The 25,064-nt window shown below is 44.1% G+C and overlaps 1 protein-coding gene across 1 annotated transcript in view; it reads right to left on the bottom strand.

The window, feature by feature from the left end:
• Positions 1-1,235: 1,235 nt before the first annotated feature.
• The window catches only part of LOC111220276 (netrin-3-like), a 40,723-nt gene continuing 16,894 nt past the window's right edge, over positions 1,236-25,064 (bottom strand). Inside the window, exons 3-7 of the mRNA XM_022743305.1 lie at positions 16,852-17,040; positions 11,012-11,161; positions 8,538-8,591; positions 4,068-4,142; positions 1,236-3,975 (exon numbers count right to left, since the gene is read on the bottom strand). Coding sequence (XP_022599026.1) covers positions 3,590-3,975; positions 4,068-4,142; positions 8,538-8,591; positions 11,012-11,161; positions 16,852-17,040 — 854 coding nt within the window. The 3' untranslated portion in view covers positions 1,236-3,589. The remainder of the gene's footprint in view (positions 3,976-4,067; positions 4,143-8,537; positions 8,592-11,011; positions 11,162-16,851; positions 17,041-25,064) is intronic.

The following is a 25,064-nucleotide window of genomic DNA, read 5'->3' as shown; positions in this document are numbered from 1 at the left end:
AACCATTATTCCCAGGGCATTCATGTAACAGAAAGTGGTGGGTTGTTGTGTCAGTTCCCGTCTGTACCTCTATGGGGAAAGCAGAGGGTCCAATCAGCCCATGTCACATTTTTTTACTCGATTCTCCTCAAAGTCATTTATAATTGGGCGGCTGTTGTCTGGAAACAACATAAAACCAAAAGAAATACATTCTGTGTAATATCTGAACCACATCTTCTGGTCGTGATCACAAAAGCATATGTTTCTGGTTTCTACATCCATATAACTTCATCTGGTTTGTACATCCATACACGTGAGCCATCCCAGGCCAAGTTAGGCTTTACAAAAAGACAACATAAATGGCAGAGGCAGTTCAGTACATATTTACAACATTAAAAATGTGTCAAGACTTATTAAACAAGGCAAAGGTGTAGATGGAAGTGAAACAGAAAAAAAACATGGGAATCAGACCAGGAAAATGTAAATGATAATTCTTTATCATGGACTCTCCCCTGAAAGCTTTGCCCTTCAGTTGAGAGCTCTCTCACCTCTCTGCTCGTTCAGTTCATGTGCATATCACTTGTTTACTCGGGGAGGTTAATTAGACACACACACCTGTGGATGCTATAAACGCTGCAAAGGGGGGAAACAAAGCAAAGCAGTTATGGCCTCAGTTCCACTGCCAAGCTGCCGGGCTTGTTAACGTAAAACAACAGGACGGCTCTCCCTATGAGGCTCACTAAATAGCTTTCACAAGAGTACGCTTCCACCCCCAAAACAACATCTGGCTCACTCTTACTTCTTATCTTTATTCCAACATTCAGGGTGGGCACTCAAGACAAGGAAACAGAGGGCCAATAGGAAGTGAAGAAGGCTTTTGTGCGTTTCCATGTGAAAGAAAGTCCAGATTCATTCAAGGACACTATATACTATACTCACTTCCTCCATAAGTGTGTTGGACGCTTTAGGAGTTGAACACCAGAGAGGCCTCGTGGGCACGTAATTTGACCATCCATCATAATGTGTCACGCCATACTCGCATACCAGGCCGAGGAGACTGGTGCTACTGACACCACCTGTCTGACAGGCCACCGTCGACAGCCAGCACACAAATAATTGACTGTTTGGTTCTGCATTTTTTTTGAAATTCCATTGGTGGGAATTGTGCCCCGGGCACAGAGCTGTCAAAATTTCAACGCTTTTTTTTTTGGTCCTTTTTTTTGCTTTTTTTTTTTTTTTTGTCACACTCCAGAAATCATGGTGGGTGATAACTCGTTTTGGTTACGGGTTGTTTTTGGACTTATTAACATCATCATAAGACAGACAGATAAGCATGAAGTCCCACGATCATTTGAACAAAATCTAACTCTGTTCATAGTCTCTAATAGCATCAACTGTCATGGCGTCCACATTCTTAGGCTTGGTGACATTATTTCATAAACACTTACAATCAGACCATACACTTGTGTGAGTGTGTTCTTCACAGTTTGACATACATTCTCGTAAGACGTGAAAACAAGAACTACAGTGCAGTACAGTACACCACTGAGGGGTTTTGGCAGCCTCGTTCTGTGCTGTCACTTATCTAAGACACTGAATACAAAACATGCAAGATGGGTTAAAAAAGGGAGTTTGAGGAGGGTGGTGGCTGACACAGAGAAGAGAGCAAAGGAGAGACACTTTTGGAGAAATGACAAACCAAACATACTGCTGCAACCAAAGGAGCGTAACCACTAGCTAGCATGACATGCCCGTCGGCACACTCACTGCTACGCTTGCTTGATGTGCCCCTCAAAACTGTGTGTTTATCTTGTACTCTATTTAAATAAATTGTAATGTGCTTTACAGGCAGATAAAAAGCTTGAGAGCCACCAGACGGGTCTCTCTGTGGTTTTCGTTGGTCCCGACGTTCATAGTCTCTTAATTGAATTTAAAAACTGACTATGCTTATTTGGCACAGGATGACAGGGACTGCGTTTGGGTAAGCAAGTTGAGGAAGATGACTTGGGATGTTTTCCTTTGTATCTCAACGATCATATTGGTTTAGTTCTTGCTCTGCTAACTGTAAGGTTTGATGGACCAGCAAAAACCACAAACATGCAAACATAACAAAGCACATGAGGAATGAAATATGATCCTCTCATGTCATAATACAATCAGTGAGCAGTAAAAACTTTCCAGCCTCATTCATTTTGTCAAAATATACTAGAGGAAAACACGACCATGTTGTTTATCTGGCTTTGTTTTCTTTTTACTGCATGAAAAGGAACTCGCGTTTCAATCTCTTATATTGGCAAACAAAAGCCTGCCAGTCACTAGACACATCAGAAAAATGTTCAGACATTTAAAGACAAAGAAATGACAGTGGCCACACAGCAACATCTGGAAGGCCACTACCCAGCGGAAGACATTACCCATAAAGCAAAAAGTCTCCTTGGAAATATTGGTATTGTTCTGAAATTCCAGCCATTTGTCCACACCGCTTAATCTTTCTTCCAGAAAAAGTGACAAGCAATGAGTCATGATGGTGATGCATGACTTTATAAACCACTCATGAGAGGGACTAGACGCACAGCTCTAGAGGCCTGGAATGTGACTCACACATGCCAGCAGGCTTTGTTCAGCATAAATGAAACAACAGCATACACAGTATCTGAAATAAGGATATGGATGAGATATGGATGGATGAGATAACAAATAACCACATGAAGAATATGAACTCTATTACGAGCAGTGGCATCAAATACTTGATATAAGAGCCTACACGATCAGTTTATTCTGTGAGGGCTGTCTGGTGGCAGCAGCAGTGGTGGTGAGACTGAGGTTTGCTGTGGAAAATGTCCCTGCAAAGGGAGCCCTTGGTTCCTCACAGGACAAGAGTTTTTTTTTTTTTTTTTGTTTGTTTTTTTTTTTTTTTTTTCAGTTACTGTCTGTAGAAGTTACTGCAAAGACCTGGAGCAAGTAGGCCCATTTTAATGAACATTTTAACAGCAAATGTTGAAAGGTTGTCAGGTGCACCAGCTTGTGCTGATCCAAGTTGAGTTTGTTTCAACAATGAAACGTGAGGAAGCCAAGCTGAGGGTGTGCAGCTCGTCTTGTTGCTGATATTAGTCAGTCTCTGAAGTGACAAACACTGTTGAATAAAATCCTCAGACGTGAAGATGTGAAGTGTGAGCACTGCTAGTCTTATATGTGAGTACTGAAACGAAGTGGCAGGAGACAGTCTTGTCAGGAGGACGACACTGGGAGTCGGGGGATTGTAGTTGAGGGACGAGTGGACATTACCGCTGTCGTCGTTGAAGAAGGGAATGGCGTCTGCTTTTGTCTACACTTCATACCCTTTTTAATGGTCCCTTTTTAAGGCAAACCAATGGACAAAAAGACAAGTGACGTAACAAAGACAAAACTTGAAAAATAAAAAGGAAAATAATTATACAATATACACAAAATGTGGTCCTTAAAACAGGGAGGGTACATGCAGTCTTTGTAATGCGCAGTGTTCCTGTGATGGGGAGGAGGAAGGATTCAGGGGAAGGAGGGGGAGTTCACTGGGTCAGGGTTCATGAAGGTGGGTGATGGGGAGGGGGGGGGGGGGGACGCTGCTTTCCCATCACGCTTTGCTGCACTTCCCCTTCTTCTCTTTGCGCTGGAACTTTCTCAGACGTCTCGTCCAAACGTCCCTCCACTGGATCACCAGGCTGTTCTTATCAGCCACCAGGCCCACACGCTCCGCCCCTGGACTGGTGGCTCCACCCCCGGGCCCGACCCCTGGACCCGCCCCCGTGCCCGTTCCACCGTCACTGCCGCCCATCACCAAGAATCGTTTGCTCATCTGGATCTTGGGACATTTGCAGGCTAGGTCCTTCATGTGCACCCACAGGATGTTGTCACCTCGCTTCAAAGGCTCGCCGCGGCTCTTGTACACAGACACCACGCTAACAGAGAACTTGGCCCAGTCCCCCACCGTCTCCATGTCCAGAACGTTCACTTGGACCGCTGGGAAAACATTCATAAAAAAAATACACTCAGGTCAATACTCCCAATACTGTATACTTATTCATTATGGTTTAGAAATTCTTCTCTCTTACCATAATCTTTCTTGCAATATTTCTTCATGTTGATCTTCAGGTTGCCCTTCACTGGTTTACAATAGGATTCACAATCTGCAAAAACAAGGACAACCAACATTCGTTCCTTTAATGCCGAGGCTGGAACTCTGGAGCTTTTTAACAACACTTACTGACACTCAAATTACACACATAATGGGACACTTACACACTTGAAATTTGAATCGTTTTTATACGCTTGTATTTTAAGACTATTTCACACCAAATCATAGTGTATTATGTGGTGCTCTTGTAGAACTTAAACACAGAGCAGTGCATCTGTAATGCAAAGTTAGTGTGACTTACTGGGAAGTGTTATGTACTGTGAAACCACCACTAAACAACTCAACAGCATCAACATAAATCACCATGTATCTGTACCATGTTTCTGCACATGCAGGCCGAGGTTGTTATACAGTATATGAACACATGAACATGTATGTAATAAGCTTTGTCTACTTTTTTGGTTTATATTTGTAGGTGTATTATTTTATAACCTTGCAGTGAGTATGCCCAATTTCACGTTTATCCTCACAATAATATATATTCACTGACAGGGCCAAAGGCACAGTAGGGGATCTGGAGCAGGTTGGATAACGTTGAGCTTGGTTTGGATTTTCTGTGCTAAAATACAACTTCTGACAAATCACACATCAAACCCCTGCAAGAGCCAGTGTTGGGAAGCAAGTGAAACATACCAGAAGAGTTAAAGTGTTCAGTTTGACATGTTTTCGGCTGTGTTGAGAAAAGACAGAGCGTTGTGGAAGCAGGTCATGGTTGGATGGATGTGAATAGGCCTTGGCTGCCAGCTTGACGACTGAGACCACACATTGGACCGATGACCTCCACTGACAATTCGTAGGTGGAGCTGCCAGTGATGAGGTGTTACAATTATGATTGCGACAGTTAAAATGGACCTCTCAGCTGAGTGATCAATCTCAGATCTCTTTTTGAGTGACTCTAAGACCTGCCTTGGTTCGGTTTATACTCGTCAAGTAACTACAAGCATCTCTTTCAAGACGGCCTTTCTTCACACAGATTTGGGCCAAAAAGTGAGCCTGCTGCGCTGGAAACTATTCTGCCCTGAATTTCCCAGTCTAGGATTTGAAGCAATTACATCCTCTCCAGACTGTATGGCTCAAAGTTTACCTGCAACCTGGGTAAAAAATGACAATAACAATAACAGCTGAATTCATTTTAAACTAGATGTTGATACAAAATGGAACTGACTGTCATTCAGACGTAGAACCCTTTGAAAGGCAGGAGAGCACATGCATGTGATTATTTCTCCCGGTTTGCTTCCTCATGATGGTGAAATATTTATTTTGTCATCTCAACATTAAAAAAAAGCTTTCCGTCTCTGTGATCATGAAATATGTTTTCCATGAGCTGAGGGCAGAGGGAACGGGCAGCAAAGAAGACACGCAAAATTAAATAGATTTTCAAAAACAGATGAAAGTGCTCATCTATGACAAGAATCCTTGATAAAATTTAAAGCATTGCATTGTGTTTTGAAATCGTCCTCATGGTAACTGCTACTGCTCAGAGCCGCTGTTGATCATTAGTGAGGCTCTACTGTACTTGACTGGATTCCACTGGATTTTATGAACTGTGCAATTTTGGATCCACTTATTTCAATTACGAAACTATGAGAAGGAGACACAGTCAAGAAAAAACTATGAAACTGATGGAGTGAAATTGTAAGGAATGCCATGAAGGTCGTTTTCCAATATAGTTTTACTCTGTTTTAGTCAGGGGACACGAGAAGCTGACCATGCTGCCCGCTTGGAATGTCAGGGCGTGAAACTGAAAAACCACATGCTGGTAACTGGACTGGTATCTGCGGTCAGGCCTCTCATTGCCTTCAAAAGGAAAACCATTCAGTCACTTTGCTTTCCAAAGCAAACCAAATAAATTGCTGGACATGAAACATCCCAATTATATAAAAAAAAATAAAAAATGGTCGTGAGAGAGAGAAATTAAGCGTTCTGGGTTGCATGAGAGTAGGGGTGTTGCATCGTTCATTTTTTGGGGAAGGACGGATGGAGCAGTGGAATGAGTGCAGGAGGACGAAACAGGGGTCCAAAGAGCCCATAAAAATGTCCAGGAGGCTTGGCTGTATATCAGAGCACTGGAGATTTTATTAGCGAGAGAGAGGAGAGAAGAGAAAAGAAAGAAAGGGAGAAAGAGAGCGAGAGCAGACGGCAGCTTCCAATAACCTCGAGACAGGGTGACGTTAAAATAATGATGAGTGGAGGTGTAGATGTGGACGGGTGAGGAGGTGTGCGTGTGGATGGATGCGAGTGTGTGTGTGTGTGTGTGTGTGTGTGTGTATTGTACATTATTCACTTTAAATAAATGATGTTAAATATCATAGCTCGCTAAAGGTCTTTTTCATTATAAGTGAGCGTGTGGTTTCATGTGCAGATCATTATCATGTAAGTGTGCATGCAACTGTGACAGGCATGCATTTGTATGAGATGTGTATGGATTTCATTAGATCACTGCCAGTGTGTGTGCGTGCGTGTGTGTGCGCGCGGTATACAGTGGCCGGCCTGGAGGTATCAGTGGTGAAACGCTGTGTGTGTTTTCAGCGTGTGTTTTCCCATGAACAGTCACTTACTGCTGGCTGTTCACCTGGAAAAGCTCTCGGTGAATCGGCCACTGACCCAGAAGACCGGCCCTCTGAAACCACGCACAATTGGCTCCGGGGCTCTCGATGCCCTCGTTCCCCTGAGCCCCTTTCACTGTGCCATGACAAGGACAAATTGCATCCACCGCCCCTTACACAAAAACATTTCGGGGCCTTAGGTTTCTGATGGTGACGCTCGTTCTATGGTAGTTTAGGAAGGAGAAAGATGGGGGGAAATGCTCTGGTCTGTTTAGTAAAGCCTGAGGTGACTTGGCGATCAACGACTCTTGTGTTCTTAGACCCTGTAACATTTTCCCAGGGAAGTATTAAACACAAGAATGGGTTGGACTGTGCATTTTTGTTTTTTTGCCTTTTTTTTCCAAAAAAGACTCAAAGGCCCGAGTAATGAGAGGAAAATAGAGGAAACAGAATGAGAAGAAGTCACAAATGAGGAAAGAATCTGCATACACAAGAAAATTATGAGTATCAATTAAACTTTTAGGAATAGCCAATTAAGACATTCTGTTATGGCTATATGTTATGGAAACACTGTACTAATACTACTATAATGTAGTTTAGTGCAGGTATAAGGACAAATTAAAGTGCTTTATGAGCTACAGCATTTATTACCTCTCCATTGAAGACATTTCATATTAGTGCAACTGTGCTTTACAATATTGTCATTCATGATCTGTTTACAGAAGCGTCCACAAGAGGAGTCATTAACAAATTTGATTCTGGAGCTAGCAGCTGGTTAGCTTAGCAGCTAGCCTGGCTCTGTCCAAAGCTAACAGAATCTATCTACAGGCACCTCTAACGCTCACTACATTTGATGTTATATCTCGTTTGTTTAATCTGTACAGTGACGAGATGTGGTTTTATGTGGTGGACTATTTCTTGGCCTATATCTGTTTTCAGGCTTTGTGCTGAGCCAACCAATTAGCTTAGCGTAGCTATATTCACCGTACAGCCATGAGAGTTGTATCAATCTTCTCATCTAACTGCCAGAAAGCAAATAATGTAAACCCATTTGTTTCATTTTATACCATTAGATTTTTTCTGCAGTGTTCATTGACTGTTTGACTAAGTTTGACCATCAACTTACCCCAAACTATCAGCCATTATAAACATTTTTAATCCTAAAACTGTACTGTAAATCAAAAGTCTAATTTACAGTGAGCTTTCTGCCAAATTTGTAGATATAAAAACAATAAAACTCTATGCTTTAAATAGTGCAGTAAAGTAGGAGGGACAAAGTTGGGGGTGTAATCTGCAGCCTGAGTGATGATAAATGTTATAAACCTACTAATGAATCAACATTTCCAATTCAACACCGCCATTCAAATCAAACAGCCGCAGAATGAAAAATAAGGGCAGGGTAATTGACCGGAGCCTAAATTGGAGAGTTAGAGGGAGAGACTGAACAAATTTCCCCCCAGTCACTTGCCAGCACTCTTTTCACGCCTCAAAACTCTCCCCTCCACTATATCTCCCAGCTAAACTGTAACTAATCACCTCTGCTGCCTATCTCCTGGCCTTGGCTTTAAGCTACAGCTATACTTCGAACACAGTGAGGCTCCACTAACTTGAGGCTAGCAGGGAAACTGTGCCAAGGACACAGGTTTTTAAGACAATGGAAAAATTCTGCTGGCCCCAGTGCACTCGTTCTCTTTGCAGAACTTCAAAAGAGGGGGACCCACCCTCCATTAATATTTATTCCACACCTTAAAACTCAAGTCCAGAAATATTAAAAAAGATGTTTTTGTTCCTCTCATAAAGCAATGGTGCTTATGGGTGAGGTTCAGAGATCGTATACTAACCTGCTGGTTCCTCTGTGCTGCTCACCACAGCTGTGGGGTTGACCACTGGGATTTCTGAAACACACACAAGAAATACAAAGTTATTTCACTGGTTAAATGTAAATCCATACCTTTCAAGTACGGCCTAAGTGATTCGGCTGTGTTCCTGCCAAGAGTGCATGTGTGGTCAAAGAAATGAAGTGTGTCTGAATTCATTAAAAGTATTCAATTCAAAGACTGCTTATATTTGTGTATTAACATACCCACAACAAAATACAGAGGGTAAGCTTAGTATTGAGGAGAAGTAGGCCAATAAGAAAAAATACCGGGGTTGTGAAATGGTAGGTTTGGATTGTGACATGTCAAATACGCACATGAAAACATATGGAGCATTGCAGACAGACATGCTAGATAAACACTGACAGAGTGACAGGGATACTTATTGGTGGTGAGAGGGAAGGCAGGCTCGAATAAATCATATGTTCTACGGACTAATGTGGTGGTTTCACTGTTATTTTGGAGGAATACATTGTGAAAGATCCTGAGACGGTGTAAATGTCAGACTAAGTAGATGCACCACAAACACGCGAGGTGTAAACAATCCAGTTTAGATAAGTTGATCCAGTCAAAGTTGGCACACTTGATACATCTGAGACAGAAGTTGATTCTTTTGAGGCCCACTGATTGAAATGGAAAGGTGGCTGCACTAGATTAGTCTCGTCCTCCCATAACAGATGCTAGGTTAACACTGCTGTGTAATCTCCATGCAAGCATGTATAGACAGATGGACAGATGGCAAGGGGGCAATTTTGGTTGGATCGTCTTAAGACAGATGCAGCCCTCCCTCACTGCGCCCGCTGGCTACACTAAAAAGTGCCTCATGGAATTCCTCCAGGACTGCTCTTCTAATCGTATGCAACTTTCCAATACAAATGCTAATGCTAACAACAGGCCCTCTGCTTTTACCGTAAACAGAGTCACTGGAACGCCGGCTTAGCATCCACCCAGAGGATCTGCTTTTGATTGGATTTGGAGATTGAGGGTTTGAACCAAGCGAGTGGGAGTGTGTTGGCAGGAGGTGGGAGGGGTTCTTGGAAAGCTGTTTTGAGGCAAAAGCAGCAGTTGTCTCTCTGAAATTATGGACACCCCGCCAAGAAAAACAAACAAGGGCACGGAGCTTTGTGAAGGCAGGCGCAGCTGCTAGAAGCCAGTCTGAGTCCGTGTGCCCTCATGGCCACATCTTGTGAAGACAGACAGATGATGAAAGGATCATTCAGATGAGGGTTGCTGCCATCATACTAATTGGCTGCTTAATTGTCTTGTCTTCTGTCTTGGGGTCCAGGAGCCTCAGTAGGCAGTCGGCTCTGATGAGGCCATATTGACACACACACACACAGTTGTCATTAACGCTAGTCGTAATGGATCCAAATGTGCGCATGTACTTAAAAGCACATACACAGTTTATCTTGTTCTCACTGGATGGTTCAGCAGCATTCAAATGAGTGGGGTCTGCCATCCGTGACCACAGTTGTTTTCTCCTTCTCGCACGTCCGCCATCTGCTCCGGAGCTGCATGTGAGAGAAACAACATGGCACCATGTGGCACAGTGTGGCAGAGCTCGGTGCGGCACTGGGCGGCACGGCACGGCTCGCTTTGGTGGAGGTTGAGTGTTGAGTTGAGTGTGTGCGCACATTGTGCCTGTACCGCCTGGCACACAGTGTGGTGGAAAGTTGCCCTCTATTACGCATGCCTGCATGTGCCGGAGCACTGGCAAATTTCATGACCCACACGCACACACACACACACATGCTTGTCACAGGAAATTAAAAACCTGTGTAGTCGGCATGCAAACTACAGCAACTAGAGACTCGCATATCACACACTGTCGACAGCAAGTGGAACAAGTATAACCAAGTCTTGGGTTCTCTATCAGCTCTCCACTGACTTGCACCAAAAAACTAAATTGTGAATCTACATCAGTCCTCTGTTTTAAAAAAAAAAAAAAAAAAAAAAATTGCTTTTAGTCACATCTCCACCTCACTCTCACACTTTTCTCTGTCCCTTTAACAAATGTCGCTGTTCAGTTTAGCCCTACTTTACATCTGGGTCCTTGTTTGTGCACATTATGGGTGTTCTCGATGGAATTATTGCATTTTCAGTGGCCGTGCAAACCCACAGAACACATGTCCTGTATATGCAGTGCAGAGATCGGGTTGGGTGTGCCTGTCAGAAGGCCAGAATGACTTTAGGCTACAGTGAAGTGTGCTTTCAATTATGCTTTGCAATCTCCACAATTTGGGTATGTGCTGCTGTCAGTGTAGTTCACTACTCTATTGTAACTATTTTGTTATATTATTGTTAAGTTCTTCACAATGGAAATTGCCAGTTTTTTGCAGTCTGACAAGCTGATAAAAAGACCAGGGGGGGGGTTTAAGTTATCAGTGTGATATGCATTAACTGGCAGGTGTGTGTGTGTGTCTGTTTGAGTCGCTCACTGATGCAGGGGGCCACAGGTGAGCGGCTCTGCTGGTAGCCCTTGGCGCAGCGGTTGCAGGTTATGCCGGTGACACCGTCCTTGCAGGGGCACTGGCCTGTGGTCTGGTTGCACGTCTTGCCTGCTGCGCCCACAGGGTGGCAGTCACAGGCTGGGTGGGGGAGGTGGGGAAGAGAGAAAGCATATTCAATATATTAATTTATTAATCTTGATTACACACACACAAGACAGCAGCTTATTGCCTGGATTTCACAGTTTTGGCAGGATAGTCAGGGAAAGCTTGTAATCTTCTGTTTTTGCCTGCAGACAACAGATCTGCACTAGGACTGAATGTTTGGCTCAGGACTTCAATCTCCCAGAGTGAGGCAGCTCTTTTTCTCTCTACCTCTGTGCATGGGATTCCCTGAATACTGCAAAGCAGAAACACTGAGTGTGTGTACGTGTTTGCGTGAAAGACTGATTCAGTGAGTGAGAGAAAGCAGAGGACAGCGGGGGCCAGGTAAAACAACAGAGAGATGGACAGGTGAATGGGGTGATGCATGTGATGCATCACAGTCAGGAGACCCAAGAAAAGCACACTGTGCCGTCCTCTCTCCTCTCTGTTCGTTTCCGCTCTCCTAATGCCGTGTGCGCTCTGGTGCCTGCCTGGTGACACACGCTCTGCTGTTTCATCACTTCCCGAAAGTTCAGTCGATGCCCAGCAAATGCCAACAGCAACAAGCAACGCTCCGGTCACCTCGCTCTGGCAAGGCTTTTATGAGTTTTTCTGGTTCTAGGCGATTTTTTCAAGCCCCCTTAAGCAACATGAGGCTTTTTTTTTTTTTTTTTTTTTTTTTTCAAGAGCTGTTAAATACAAGAGCTGGCGTGTTGGTATTAGACCCTCTGACAAAACTTTACAAGATGTTAGAGAGGATGAGAGGGAGAGGAGGAAAGCTACATATCGGGGAGTGAGAACTGAGGGAGAGGATGAGACAGGAAGAGAGAGAGAGTGAGAGACACAGCGCTTCAGTTTAGTCCAAACAGAGCCTCTGGTGTGCTCAACAGCATAAACAACAGTGAATCTAACCAAACTGTGGACACTCTGACGCTACTAGAAAACAGACATTTGTTCTTAAAGTAATAAACACATACTTAACATTTCACAGCAAGCCAGCCAGACAAACACATCAGTGACATAAAAACAAATGCAAGACTTTAAAAACTTCTTGAGCAGTCCTCAGGAGTGACTGGCTTTCACCTCGACATTCCCTGTCCAGAATACAACAAGTCAGAGTAACGTCAAGTATCCTTTCCTATCTACTATCTACCTACTGACATGCTGCCAATGATACAGAAAACAACTGTGAAATTTAAGGTGAACCTTCTGCCTTTTCCCCTTATTTTTAATCTAATTCTTTGGAAAGCAGGCACAGCCAAGTGCAAAATTACTAAAGCAAACTTTAAGTGACTCGACTGTAACACGATAGCTGTAATTGTCCAAGCTTATCAAGAAAAGACAAGAAAGGCCAAAATTACACTTGGGGAGGGAAAAACCCTGTAACCCAACAGTTTGTTACAGGGTTTGCCAGAGAAAGGCAGCTGCTAACACGCCACAGTTTCTTCCCACCACTTGTCGGAACTGTGAATGTGTTTATTTGCGCTGGACATTTTTTAGCTGCTACAACAGAAGAAAGCCAGAGGACCCTACCACCTGTTGACTGGGCGAAGGGAGGGTTTAAACGCCCAGATCTGACCTAAGAGTGATCGTGTGCGTCTGGCGGTGGGGTGGGGAGGGATTAACTGCCGCTAAGATCTTCAGAAACATGTTTGCCTTTTTCCGGCAAAGCCACTCGGCCCACAGGTGTGGCTGCACTCTGTTTGAAGCTGGGCACAGAGATTTAAATCTGATGCTTTCACGTGTGAAATCCTCGCCATTTCAGTCACGCAGGCCCAACCAGGAAACTCAAGCTTTAAAGACGCTTGGTAAGAGTTTGTGACTGACCTAGAGGGAAGCCACATGTGCATATGGCAGGGTAAGCTGGATGCCAGAGGTCAAGTCAACAAAGGTCTCCGGACTGTCTGTTGCTCTGTGCCAACCATGTAACGTATATCCTCACCTCCACACCCCCACCCTCATTCATCAGCCAGAGCTAGACCTCCTGCCACTGTTCCCAGGTGCTACAGTGTCCATGGACCATTTGTGAATTTCTGGCATTCCTGGAGTTTGTGTCCTTAGGCGTGCTAATGAAACCCAGCTGATTAGAGCACTGACACACTGATACTAAACCCTGATCTATAGATTTGCTGTTGATAATGAAGTCATTGTTTTGACCTCAACCTGACTTCAACTGAAAAGCAAACAAGCTAGTTTTAACAAAATTAAATAATCCTACGCTGATTTGATTTGAGGGTTTAATTACTCTTGTCTGTGAGATGGTGTGTCCAGCGTCAAAGCACATCTGGGATAAACCCCCTGTTATTTGATCTGTCTGACACAAGTCTGGTGTTGGTGTGTCGTGCCTGTCAAGACATGTGGTACAGCGGGAGGAACGACAAGCCATTGTTTCCCGGCTGATCTCTGAACAGCACAGACAATCAACTGGATCCAGTCGGTATGAATAAGATGTGAGTAATGGATGATGTTCTCGCTTCCCTCTAAACTGTCATAGGCTGTTAAGACCTCTGAGTTTACTGTCAATGACCATATTGTTCAGTAAACATCCAGCAAACACCAGATCTGAATGGGCTGTGAGGGGCAGGGGGGTGGGTGAAGTTTTATGTGCAGGGGCTCGGGCCAGTTAAGAAGCAGTAAAAACGTCCTCAGATGTTGATGACTTTTCAAGCCTGTGCGACTGCAGACGTGACAGGCACCGTGTTGGGATTTGTAGTCCTTTGACAGGCGTTTGCTTAGTTTAACTGATTCATGTTGCTGTGTGCGTGTGTGTGTGTGCGCGTGTGTGTGTGTGTGTGTGCGTGTGCGTGTGCGTGTGTGTGTGTGTATGGTCTAAGTACTTGCAAGGACTGCTCTTTGTCTGCAGTTGTTTGGCAGCTGCCACATTTGGAGAAGAGGGTGTTATTTGTACTGTTAGTTGGAAATATGCTTTTTTAACACTCAGTTCTGTTCTGCTGGCTGGTTCATTGTGAAAATAAATGTAAGTGTTAAAATGTGCACATTTTACTGGATGAGTTCATTTAGCATTATTTCAGCATTTGAATTTATAATGCTTTGTTGAAGGACTGATAATTGACAAAAAAGCAGCTCCAGACTGTTAATCTCAGAGTAAAATCTCGATTGTGTGCCTTTACTCGGCCAAGTTCACAGGTCCTGGCTAAACTTGATACTAATGATACAAAAGTAGTGTAGCATCAGATTTTCATGCTGCTACAGGCAAAGCACGCTATTATTCACCTAAAATTACCTTAGTAAATTAGTTTGCAGTGTATTCTGACAGCAAATATCCTCTGTGCTGCAAAAATGACAATATTTGAGACATGAAGTCAATATGGTTTATATTGGCTGGCGTTGCTTCACATAGGCTATGGCCTCATTATTAATGCCTTTTATCAATGTTCCTTGTGGTCAATGGATACCAGCAGTACGACTTGGACTCACATAAAAACCTTGTATTTTTTAAGACCTCATACACTGCAGCCAGGCCAGTGACTGCCATGTTTCTTTAATTTTGCTGACTGTTTTAATACTTGTGACATTGTAAAGAGCTTGTGGAGAGGCTGGTGCTGCAGAACTGGAGTGCTGCAGATTCACTTTGAATTTGGGACTTAACAAGGAAGACAGAGTGTGTTTGGCGTACGTGGGAGGTTAAGTGGTGGAGGGGATGGAGGCAGGAGTGAGGTGGTTTCTCGTCTTCGTATACTCCTCAGATTGTGGACTGACACCCATCTAGAGCAGGTTTAATTAGAAACAGACATGGCCCATTCATCCTCTCAGAGCTGCACTGCGCCCCCCCTCAGCCCTCCCCACTCCTGTCTCGGCTTTAGAAAACACCTGTATTTTATTGTTGTAACTCCATTTCAGAGGTGACACTCAGCCCCCTTCAGCCATACCGCACCTCTGACCTTTATCTTGACCCTGACACAGGAGGCTAAACATGGGGAGGAGCAAAAAAAAAAATCATGCCTGAAAATAAAATCAGGGAAGCCACAGTAAGAGAAAAAGACAAAATCAAAGGTTTTAAAAGTAGTGAGTCATGGTGAGAGAAGGCAGAAGTCGGCAGGAAGAGGAGATGGTGGTTATAAACGAATCATGGGAAATGGAGATGAAAAAAGAGAGCGAGGGCTGAGGCAAGGGAAAATGACGGCTTCTAGAAGGCTGTGAAATTGCTCTGATCAATCATGGAGCGAGCTGCTCAGCAGAGGCTTTTTGGACGTTTACTTTCATTTCCGTCACATCTGGGGCCTTTGTGAGGGAGGGTGATAAACTGTTTACCACCTGATCACGAGGCTTTGATAAGGACAGATTGTCGTGTCAGGGAGCTGGCGCGTGTGTGAACGCGCTGCGTGTCCAGGTATTGCAGGAAATGGAAGATGAGGGAACAATTTGCACAGAGGGACACACACATTTCAGCGCTGATCTCCTGTCAGGATCGAGGCGGATCTCTTTCTGTCAGTGTTTCGGTGCAGCAACAGGTCAAATGACTTAAGTTTAAAGGTATGTGACCAAGTCACAGTGGAGTTTTTGCCATTATATGATGAATGGCTCCACATCTCAGCACAACTAACATGGGCAACCGCGGCCTGATATCATGCCATTTCAAACCTCGTGGTGTTGGGTTACAGCTTTGGGTCGGCTGCAGAAGGAAAACTGAGAGGAAGCCAGTGGGAGATTCTCGCCATGAAATTTCAGGCAAAAAGATCTTCACGGCTATGAGCGTTGGCAGGTCTCACCAATGCCGCTTTTTCAATGTTCTGGAAGTGATTCTTTACCTACATCAGGATCAACAGGATGAAAAACACTCCCTCTCTGCGATTGATTTGAATATTTTCCTCAGCAACAAGCACAGGAAACTGGTGTTATTTTTGAGTCCGGCGAGAGGAGCGAAATGCTTCCAGCATAATACCAGGCTGAAAAATATTCACTGCAAATGTGAAATAATAAAGGGGTCAAATGCATTTTTCCATGAGAAATGCCTCGGTCATGTGATAATATGATGTGGTGTGTGTGGTATGGGGAAACATTTGGTGGAGTGGCCAGAAAAGTTTCAGGCGTAGTATCAATTTGTTTCTCTCTGCTATGGTATGGCAAGTCAGACATGCTGATTCTTTTTATTGAAAGTTACCATGACCGCGTATGTTTCCGATCATAACTTGTTACTCCCTTTACACTTTCTCAGAAATGACATGATTACACAAGTATTAGCAGGGTTAGAACATCTCAATCTGCTTTTGTTTGAACATTTTGTAAACATTTAGCGCAGCCTATTGCCACATGAAAAGTCAAACTGAGCTTAAAGTAATAATCTGTGACATTTTCATATAAATAAATGTTCATTTTGCTACTCTATTACTGATTGATGTGACACAAAAGTGATCCTTGTTCATGAACACTTTTGTATTAGTTAGTGTAAACACAGAGAGGTTAGTAATTCTTTCCAAGAAAAATACTTGTGTTTCATGTTTCTGACAGCAGAAGAAGAACTGGGTAGTTGGTACTTTATGAACAGTCATCGCCATCATGGACGTAGAAACAAGCGCCACCTAGAGACACTCGAACTTTATCGATGGGAAATCCAAGGAAAACCAGATCAGAGTTTCTGCCTGATTGCAAAGAATCTCACAAATGTTGCTTCGATAAAACTCACGCCATAAACACTCAATTGTGTGACTTCCTGTTTTGACTCTTACCTTTGCAGGCTCGGCGGTGAGTGATGGGTCTGGCCATGTCTCTGTAAAAGCCCTCCTTACAGTAGTGGCAGTGGCGTCCGGCAGTGTTGTGGCGGCAGTTCATGCAGACGCCTCCGCTCTTCCTCCCTGACAGCTTGTACAGCTCCATGTTGAATCGACAGCGGCGCGCATGAAGGTTACAGTTGCACGCTGCAGAGGGAAGAGGAGAGTAAGCAAAGGTGAGTACAGGACAAGTGCACAAGTGTACAATATATTTATCTAACAGAGTTTAAATGCATGTTGGCCTAGATGAAATGTTCACAAAGGAGTATGTGTTGCACTAAAACATATGCTTATTACCACGTAGAGAGCTGAGAGATTTTCCAGTAAAGCAGGATTAGTTTATAATCTACACTGCGGCTGTGTGCTTGGCTGCTATTCCAGAACTCATCAATCAAAAGTGATATTTACAGAGCTCATTTTCTCCATTTCATAATTAATGAATTCAGCTCCTCTCAGCCCATTAGTTATTAATCACGGGAAAGAGAGACATTAATTTCATGAATCACTGATGAGTAAAGACTCCGAAGATCTATTAAAAGCGAGACTGATTCAGATAAAGGAGTGGGCTCGAGCTGGCTGTCTTCTAAATGAGGCGAGCAAGAATATATGGGACATGTGAAGTGAGGTTATATCTCTTCACAGTTTCTCTAAGTTCCACTTGAAATCCAACTGGTTCCTTCATGTCTCTTTGGCTCACAAGCCTTTCCTTTGACTCCTCCATATAAGACCACATCCACCAGCCCTGACATTATTGATAAACTCTGTTCACTCTCTACATGTGGGGTTTACATTTGAGAAGTATAATGAGAAAGCTGCCCTTCTTGTTTGTGTAACAGAGTTTGATCCAGACCCTTGTGTGGTTAAATCAGATTCAGACCTGGGACCTGAAGACTTGGCCGTGGCTTCAATGACGACTGTAGCAGAGCTTAACTTAGTTCAAAGTAATCCGCAGATAAATTAGAAAGGGGTAAACAATAGCAGAGCTGTTTGACCAAAAATGTCAACAGTTATGGCAAAGGAAGATTATTAGGGGATCACAACAGAAGGTGATATTAATTAACTTTAATCCGATGGGAGTGTGTTTGAGAAAATAGATTTCACTCGCACTAGATGTTTAGAATAGAATAAGACACAACAAAGGGGAATAAGTAAAGACAGACTGGCTGAGGAACTGGGAAGCTTTTATGTGTGTTTTTGTGTGCAACATAGAGTGTAGGGAGTTACAGAGTATCAGAATAAAAGAGGCCTAAAACTGACAATGTTGATTGAGATATTTTAAATGCTACATGCACGTTGCGTATACTCTGTCTTCTGTCCTTTCTCATAGTCACAGAGAGTGAAAGTGATGCAATCAAACTAATAGTGACGAGCAACTTATCGGCTTTATTTTGTATTTTGTTAGATGAATTCATTACAGGTTCAACATTTTCTTGCTGAGGTGGATGAGAAGATTGATAGGTGTTGATATCTGTATACTAAATATGAAGCTACGGGCAGCGATGTCCCCATGTTTCCAGTCTTTATGCTGAGCTGAGTTGACTGGCTGCTGGCTGTCCCTTCATATTCACTGTACAAACACAAAGTGGTATCAATCATCTCATCAAACTCTTGGCAAGAAAGCAAATAAGCAAATGAATCAGCAATAGAACATTACAACATTAGACTACAGTATCTACTTAGTCAGGACATGAACATCTTTTAATTGGGCAGTTTCTAAGTATTTTAGCTTTGAAGAGCCTTTTTTTATGAAAGATTAACTATCAGATGCTGCAGACAAGCAAATATGTTTTCTAGTAATATTTGAAAACTCCTCTGTAGCTGACGCATGCCTGGAGCGCTGTTGAGTGTTGTGCAGTTACATGAAGCTCAGTGATCTGTACGGTCTTAAATGAGCTTTTTGCAGTTGATCAAGAATGACTGTTAATGGCACCGTGGTTGGCTCCGTCACAGGAGGAGAGTCACTTGAATACATACGTCAAGTCAATAAGTTCTATGCGAGCTGTGAGCGATACGCAACCCTCCGTCCACACTGAAAGGGAAGCCTGGCACCAGGTTGGGAAAGAGGCCCGCTTTTCCCTGGTCGCAGACCCTGGAAAAAGGGGGGAGCACATTCCCAGACTGTTTCCCAATTCCTTCTGGTTATTATGCAGCCCAATTTGTATGGAATTCGACTGTTAATGAAATACTGTTTTATGTATGAATACATAAGAGACAATGCTGGATCTTTTGGTGTGTTCTCATGAACTGGTGAGCCCTAGAGGAGGATTGACCTTTGACCCTAGAGAATTGTTCAAAGAGGATATGTAGGCAGTGTCAAGGGCATGGCAATGTAGGATACTGAGGGACGCCTGCAAACAGAGTGAGTTAAAAGCCTTTTATCTTGACTGTGGTCTTGTGCTCTATCCCTGCTTTAACTGAAAACAACACTAAATTGAGGACATATTGACTGAGTAATTGGTTCATCCTCTGTGTGCATGTATGTGTGTGTTTTTGTGTTTGTACCTAGTGTGTAGCTGCATATGAACAACTAAACAGCCTGTCCGACTTCTTTTAAGGGGAATGTGACAAAGAACACACCAGCTCCGGTGGCTGGTGCTGCTGGGAGCGAGGGGGGGGGCTTGCAGGTGGGGGACTGTGATTATGATCAAGCGTCTCAAACACACACACAGCTGTGAGCACTTGTGTCCATTAACACCTTGTAGCAGAACATGAAAGCGATGGATCACATTTTCTCCTCGGCTGAAGTAGCGGCGGCCCTCTTACGGCATCCTCTCGATTTACTGCTATGCAACAAGATCAGCCAACAAAGTCTGAGGTGAGGGAGGATCTGCTCAAGTGTGGAGAATGTAAAGGAAGGTGCAGAGTTTAACCTTTAAATGATTTAACATGTGTAGCTGGGATGACTGGGAACGACTTTAACGACAGCCAGACTTTTCGTGACAGACAAAGTGGGAGAAAGAGTGTCTGCAGGAAAGACGAGAGCAAGAGCTTCAGTGAAGATGTGTGAGCTCAGGTTAATGAATGAGAACAATTAATAAGCAAAAAGTGCTGATGGCCTCAAGTGAGTGTGTGTATGTGTACCTTTTTTGTGTGTGTGTGTTTTCTATGGTCTTCATGCTGCATGCAGTTAACTTCAGCTCAGAGCTGCAGCTGCCAAAGGATCCTGGAATGTTTATGGGTTTGTTTTGAAGTGCTTGTACACACACACACACACACACACACACACACACACACACACACACACACACACACACACACACACACCCAACCTGCCACCCCCACCACCGCTGCACCCCCCCACCCAAATTAGGCTCAGCGGGGATAACTGAACACTGTTGAAGGCCATTTTTCAATTCATTAACACATCAAAGCCTCCGCAAAAACACTCACTAATTCTTATCTGTTGCAGGAGAAAACAGACATTTTGGCGCGTAGAGGAGTTCTGTGGGTGGTGGAAAGTCAGCAGAGAAACTGTGATCATTGAGTGAATGCGGTTCCTTTATGGGTCAGTGTCCAATTCAAGGATGCGTAAAGCTTGGTTCCTCATGTTGTCGTGGAAATCGCACAACAAACACAAGCTACAGGCTTGGCAAACACAGAGATGCTGAGACAAAAATAAAGGAGGGGATGGAGGGAGAGGAGCAAGAAACCCCTTGGAAAATGTTAGAGTAGAGAATTGTTTCACCACTTTGTCATCAAAATGACCAGCACCAAATGCAAATGTTGGCGAAATGAACTGCTACACTAAGTGTTTTTGCTTTCACCCATAGTTTGTGATCGAGGTGGGACGCTGTTCTTTTAGAAACAGGAAAAATTGGGGGAATAATTCAGGTAAGGTAGATCGACAGAAGAACACCACACTGTTCTAGTTCAGCTTTCATAACAGGTGCCTCAACAAGTAAATGTGCTCTGAACAAGCTCACAGACTGTTCTGTCAAGCGTGCTATGACAAATTGGCCCGTAAAGACTGCGCTCAACAAATAAAATGCAAGGGTGTTTGTGGAGTGCACCGCCTCTCTGTTCCCCTCCATATGTCAGGGATAAATCTAACCTCATTTTTCCTTCAGCTCGACCAAAGCCAAGCCGGTAAGCACAGCCAATTGATTTTGGATGCCTGTGCAAAACCCAAATCCCATGGCTAAAATTGGTCCTTGAAAATTGGAGGACTGCTCTCCCACCACCACCTTTCCCCTCTTGGCCCAGGCTGCGGTCCAGACCTGCTGCAGGCCCCCTTGGGTGCCCTCTCTGCCTGGCCAAACAGGCTCAGCTATATGGGCTCCTGCCATCATGTGTGTGCGTGTATGGTGTGTGTGTGTGTGTGTGTGTTTGGGCTGAGTTCCGCCTGGCTGCTCCAGCCACCTGCTCAGGGCACCGGGGGAACACCCGGTTAATTAGCTCCTCATTAGAGCCAAGGCAGTGTACAGTGTGGATAAACACACACATGCTCTCACACATTTATGCACCCACACACACCAGAGACGGCTGCTTCAAGAGGCAGTAACCGCTCACAAAACGATAAGGATCAAGTGGCAGAAAGATCTGAAAAAGAAGTTCAGCAGAACTGAGACATAAACAGATGTAAAGGCTGCTGGGTCTGTACACTGTAATGAGCTGTGGACAACAAGCTGAGACAAAGATTTAAGAACTCCAAGCTGAGAACTAACAGGAAACTACAACTCCTGTAGCCCTGCTGTGTGCATTACATGGACCGTGCTATGCTCCAACATCTTTGTAACCAAGCCACTTTAGCCTCACTTGCTCTTTCCTTCTCTTCCACAGACATATCTTTCACTTTTAGCTTTGACACCATGTCCCAACCCTCCCCTCCCTCCACTGGTTTCTGCGGTTAGCCTCACGCCGTGGGCTTAAGAGGCAGCTCTTGGGAGCCCTTTTGAACTGAGAGTCCCCTTAATTCCTCTCCCACCCCTCCCCTAAGCCTCCTTCTCTCTTCCTCTCTCCTTTTACTTTCAGGAATCCCTATCTCAAATACTCTCACTGGTTGCCTCTCCCTCTTTTTGCTTGTTTCCTACCCCATCCCTTTTCTCTTGTCCATCTTTTCCTCCATCTCTCCTTCTCTCTCTGGATGGCATCAGGCAGGGAAAGATTTTAACGAGATTAGGCTGGAGGGTTGCCAGGTTGGGGGGCCTGGTGTCAGTGGAGAGTTGAGTCCTTAGCTCTGTTCCCCCTCTCTCTCTGGTCCACTTCACTTCCCCACATCTAAACATTGTTATCTCTGTCCCGCCTTTGCCTTTACTCTCTGTCTGTCTCAGTTGTTCTTTTTCTTTTTCCACAATATTCTGCAGTCCTGAGCACAGGGACAGAAGCAGACGACTGCTGTGCAATCAAATTATCATGGAGAATCAGTAAAAACATAAAAGCAGATTTACTTTTGCCATGACTCTTGGCAGACACAACCATGAGGTCCACTCTGGGAGATACGTGTGATTCCTGGGCTGGTTTAGAAATAGAAAGTGACAGATGGAACAAATTCAGCACTGTGGCCTCTGATGGCAGGAGAAATGGTGAAGAGGGTGGGGGGTAATGCTATAGTGTGATCAGGTTGTGATGCAGGCTTGTATATGAATGCACAGAAAGCCAGAGTCCTGGATTCATGATGGGTGACCCAGAATTCAGCAGTGAAATTCATGTATATTTAAGGGATGTCAGCTTTCATCCAAACAAATGGTTTGATGACTATGAAAATTATGAATCATATGCTTTGCCCTTCAGTCAGGTCTCAATGAACACATATGGGAGATTTTTACCCAACATGTTTTTTTTTTTAAGAATGGGAAAAATTGATGCAGCAGAAGCCAAAAATACCCAGACTCCAGAATTCCCAAAATGCTACTTAATAATGTATTTTGCTGGGCACTTCCTGTCTGGTAAATGCCCTTGTTTCTGCTAAAAAATTTAAGTCACCAAACCCCTTTCGATTTTACCCAGATGACACCATCAAGGTCTTTTTCCTCAGACCTTTAGAAGCTCCCCATCATAGCCACAAAATACATTATATAACTGTTTGCACAAGCTGAGCAGTACTCTTTGTGATTTGTCACCCACCCACCCTGTTGATCAGCCTCATCAACCAAAGATGAACTTGTAGACAAACATTAAAAACTTCTTTCTTTTTATGATTCCTGCTGCCTCATAATCAGTGCTCAATGTGCAGCCACTGAACACTGACCAGGACAATACTTACGTTTGTATGTGATGGTGCTACTGTATAAGTAAGATTATTCTTATATCTTTAACCCCTTCAATAGCTGAACATTTGAGGCCAGCTGCTCCCAGTACAGCTGGTCCATAAGGATGAGATCCTGGAGTGAAGGATAGACTCCATATTTACACATTAGTTTAGATTACTCACACCAGCGCGGTCTCTCTCCACAGACAATATCCATTCCATATGCATGAATGTCAGTAGAGACAAATATGATTTCAAACACTGTGACAGCGACTTATCAGTTCGACGGCCTGTGTTGGCCACAGACAGACATAATCACAGTCAAAGGGAGCCAAGCTCATCTTTAACAAATATATTTTCTCTTAACAGCCTCTGAATCTTGCTGCCACCATCAACGCCATGTGGCAGCCAAAAACCACATATTTTCTCAGGCAACAGACCACAGAAGCCTGCAACAGCAAAAAAAAAAAGAAAAAGAGTCAAACTGTTACCAAGACACAGCGAATTCAATGAGAGAAGAAAAACGACAGATTTCAGCAAAAAGAGAAAAATATATGAAATAAAAGAAGAGGTAGAAGAAAGAAAATGTCCAGGCAGAGAGTTAATCTTGTTACACAAGGATAGAGAGGAAGTGAGCGCCGGCGGTGACGGGCACCTCGGGAGGTGATTGCTACCATCTGTGTGAGAGAGCCGATGGGGGCCTGGGAGAGCAGGGTGGGCACGCTACACACTAGAGCTCCACCAGTTTGTTTTGGCACCAGGATGAAACACCACATCGCACTACTAGATTACATGTGGCTCTCACACACACGCACGAACGCAAGGAGATGCATATGCACACACGCACATGGCCTCAGGCAGCCGCAGAGCATGTCCCAAGGTTTTAACCCAGCTGACATTAATGCTGTTATTTGACACTTTGCTGTCCTTAACATTTGTTTCAGCATGTCCCCTGCTTGCCAGTGAGCCTTCATGAGTGGCTTCACAGAATGAGAAATGCATCAATCCCTTGTGGGTTGGCCAAGGACCAAAGTTGCAATACTGACAGAGGGAATAAAAGCAAACTGACCAAACCCTCTCGTCTCAGCCAGACAAAGGAAGTTACTTTTGCTCTAAGCCCTAAAAACACAACAGCACACAGCACCAAAACGAAACTCACACACCTCATGTTTGTCCGGCCGCGTTGTGCCGCGGCCCCATCGTCTCACGCTAACCACCCCAGAGGCATCATTTCATAGGGCTGTTGATTTTAGAACAACATTCCTCGGCTGTGTAATTATTTGAAAGCACAGGAGGTTTCTTTTTCAAAATCACTTTCTTTCGCTTAGCAACCCCCCCCTTCAACACACAGACACACACACACAAACATCTCCTGTTCATTTGAGTGTTGTGCCGTAAGTAATTGAAGTGTCGGTTCCCTGTTAGCCTCCAGCGACAGGCGGCAGAGGTGGGAGGGGTGGGAGGGTCTTAAAGTCAATTAGCAAAAGCAGGAACATGGCACATACAGTACATGCAGTAATATCGAGGCAGCTCTGGCTTTTTTCATCCTTACTTGTCTATATTTGGCATCTGACTACAGAGATTCATATCATGACGCCCCCTAGGGACAGACAGCAACATTTCAGCTGACCAAGGAGTACAATCTGAGACTGCTGCGTGCTGCGAAGACGGATTTTCAGGGTTTCAGTGTCTAGCGAGGTTAACGTGGTTCTACTAAGACCAAACAACACCATGTTACAAGAATAAAAGCAGACAGATCCTGCTCCTCTCCATGCTATGAATGAGAAGCTATAAACTGGTGTTTTTCATGGTATCCAAATCATGCAACCTCACAAACGGTGCCGTGGTTTCATGTGTGGTGTGTTTAAGAATGAGGTCATTTCTCAATTGCCAGGCCTAAAAAGTGTCTTGATGAATCTGCGCTATGCCTGGAACATGGGCCTGACCTCTGCTTGGCCTTGCTCAGAGATGTTGGGGTGGGGGG

This window comes from Seriola dumerili, unplaced genomic scaffold, assembly GCF_002260705.1.
Source record: "Seriola dumerili isolate Sdu_G_001 unplaced genomic scaffold, Sdu_1.0 BDQW01000068.1, whole genome shotgun sequence".
NCBI classification, from domain to species: domain Eukaryota; kingdom Metazoa; phylum Chordata; class Actinopteri; order Carangiformes; family Carangidae; genus Seriola; species Seriola dumerili.
The sequence above is the reverse complement of the archived record's forward strand: the minus strand, read 5'-3'. Positions and strand labels throughout refer to the sequence as shown.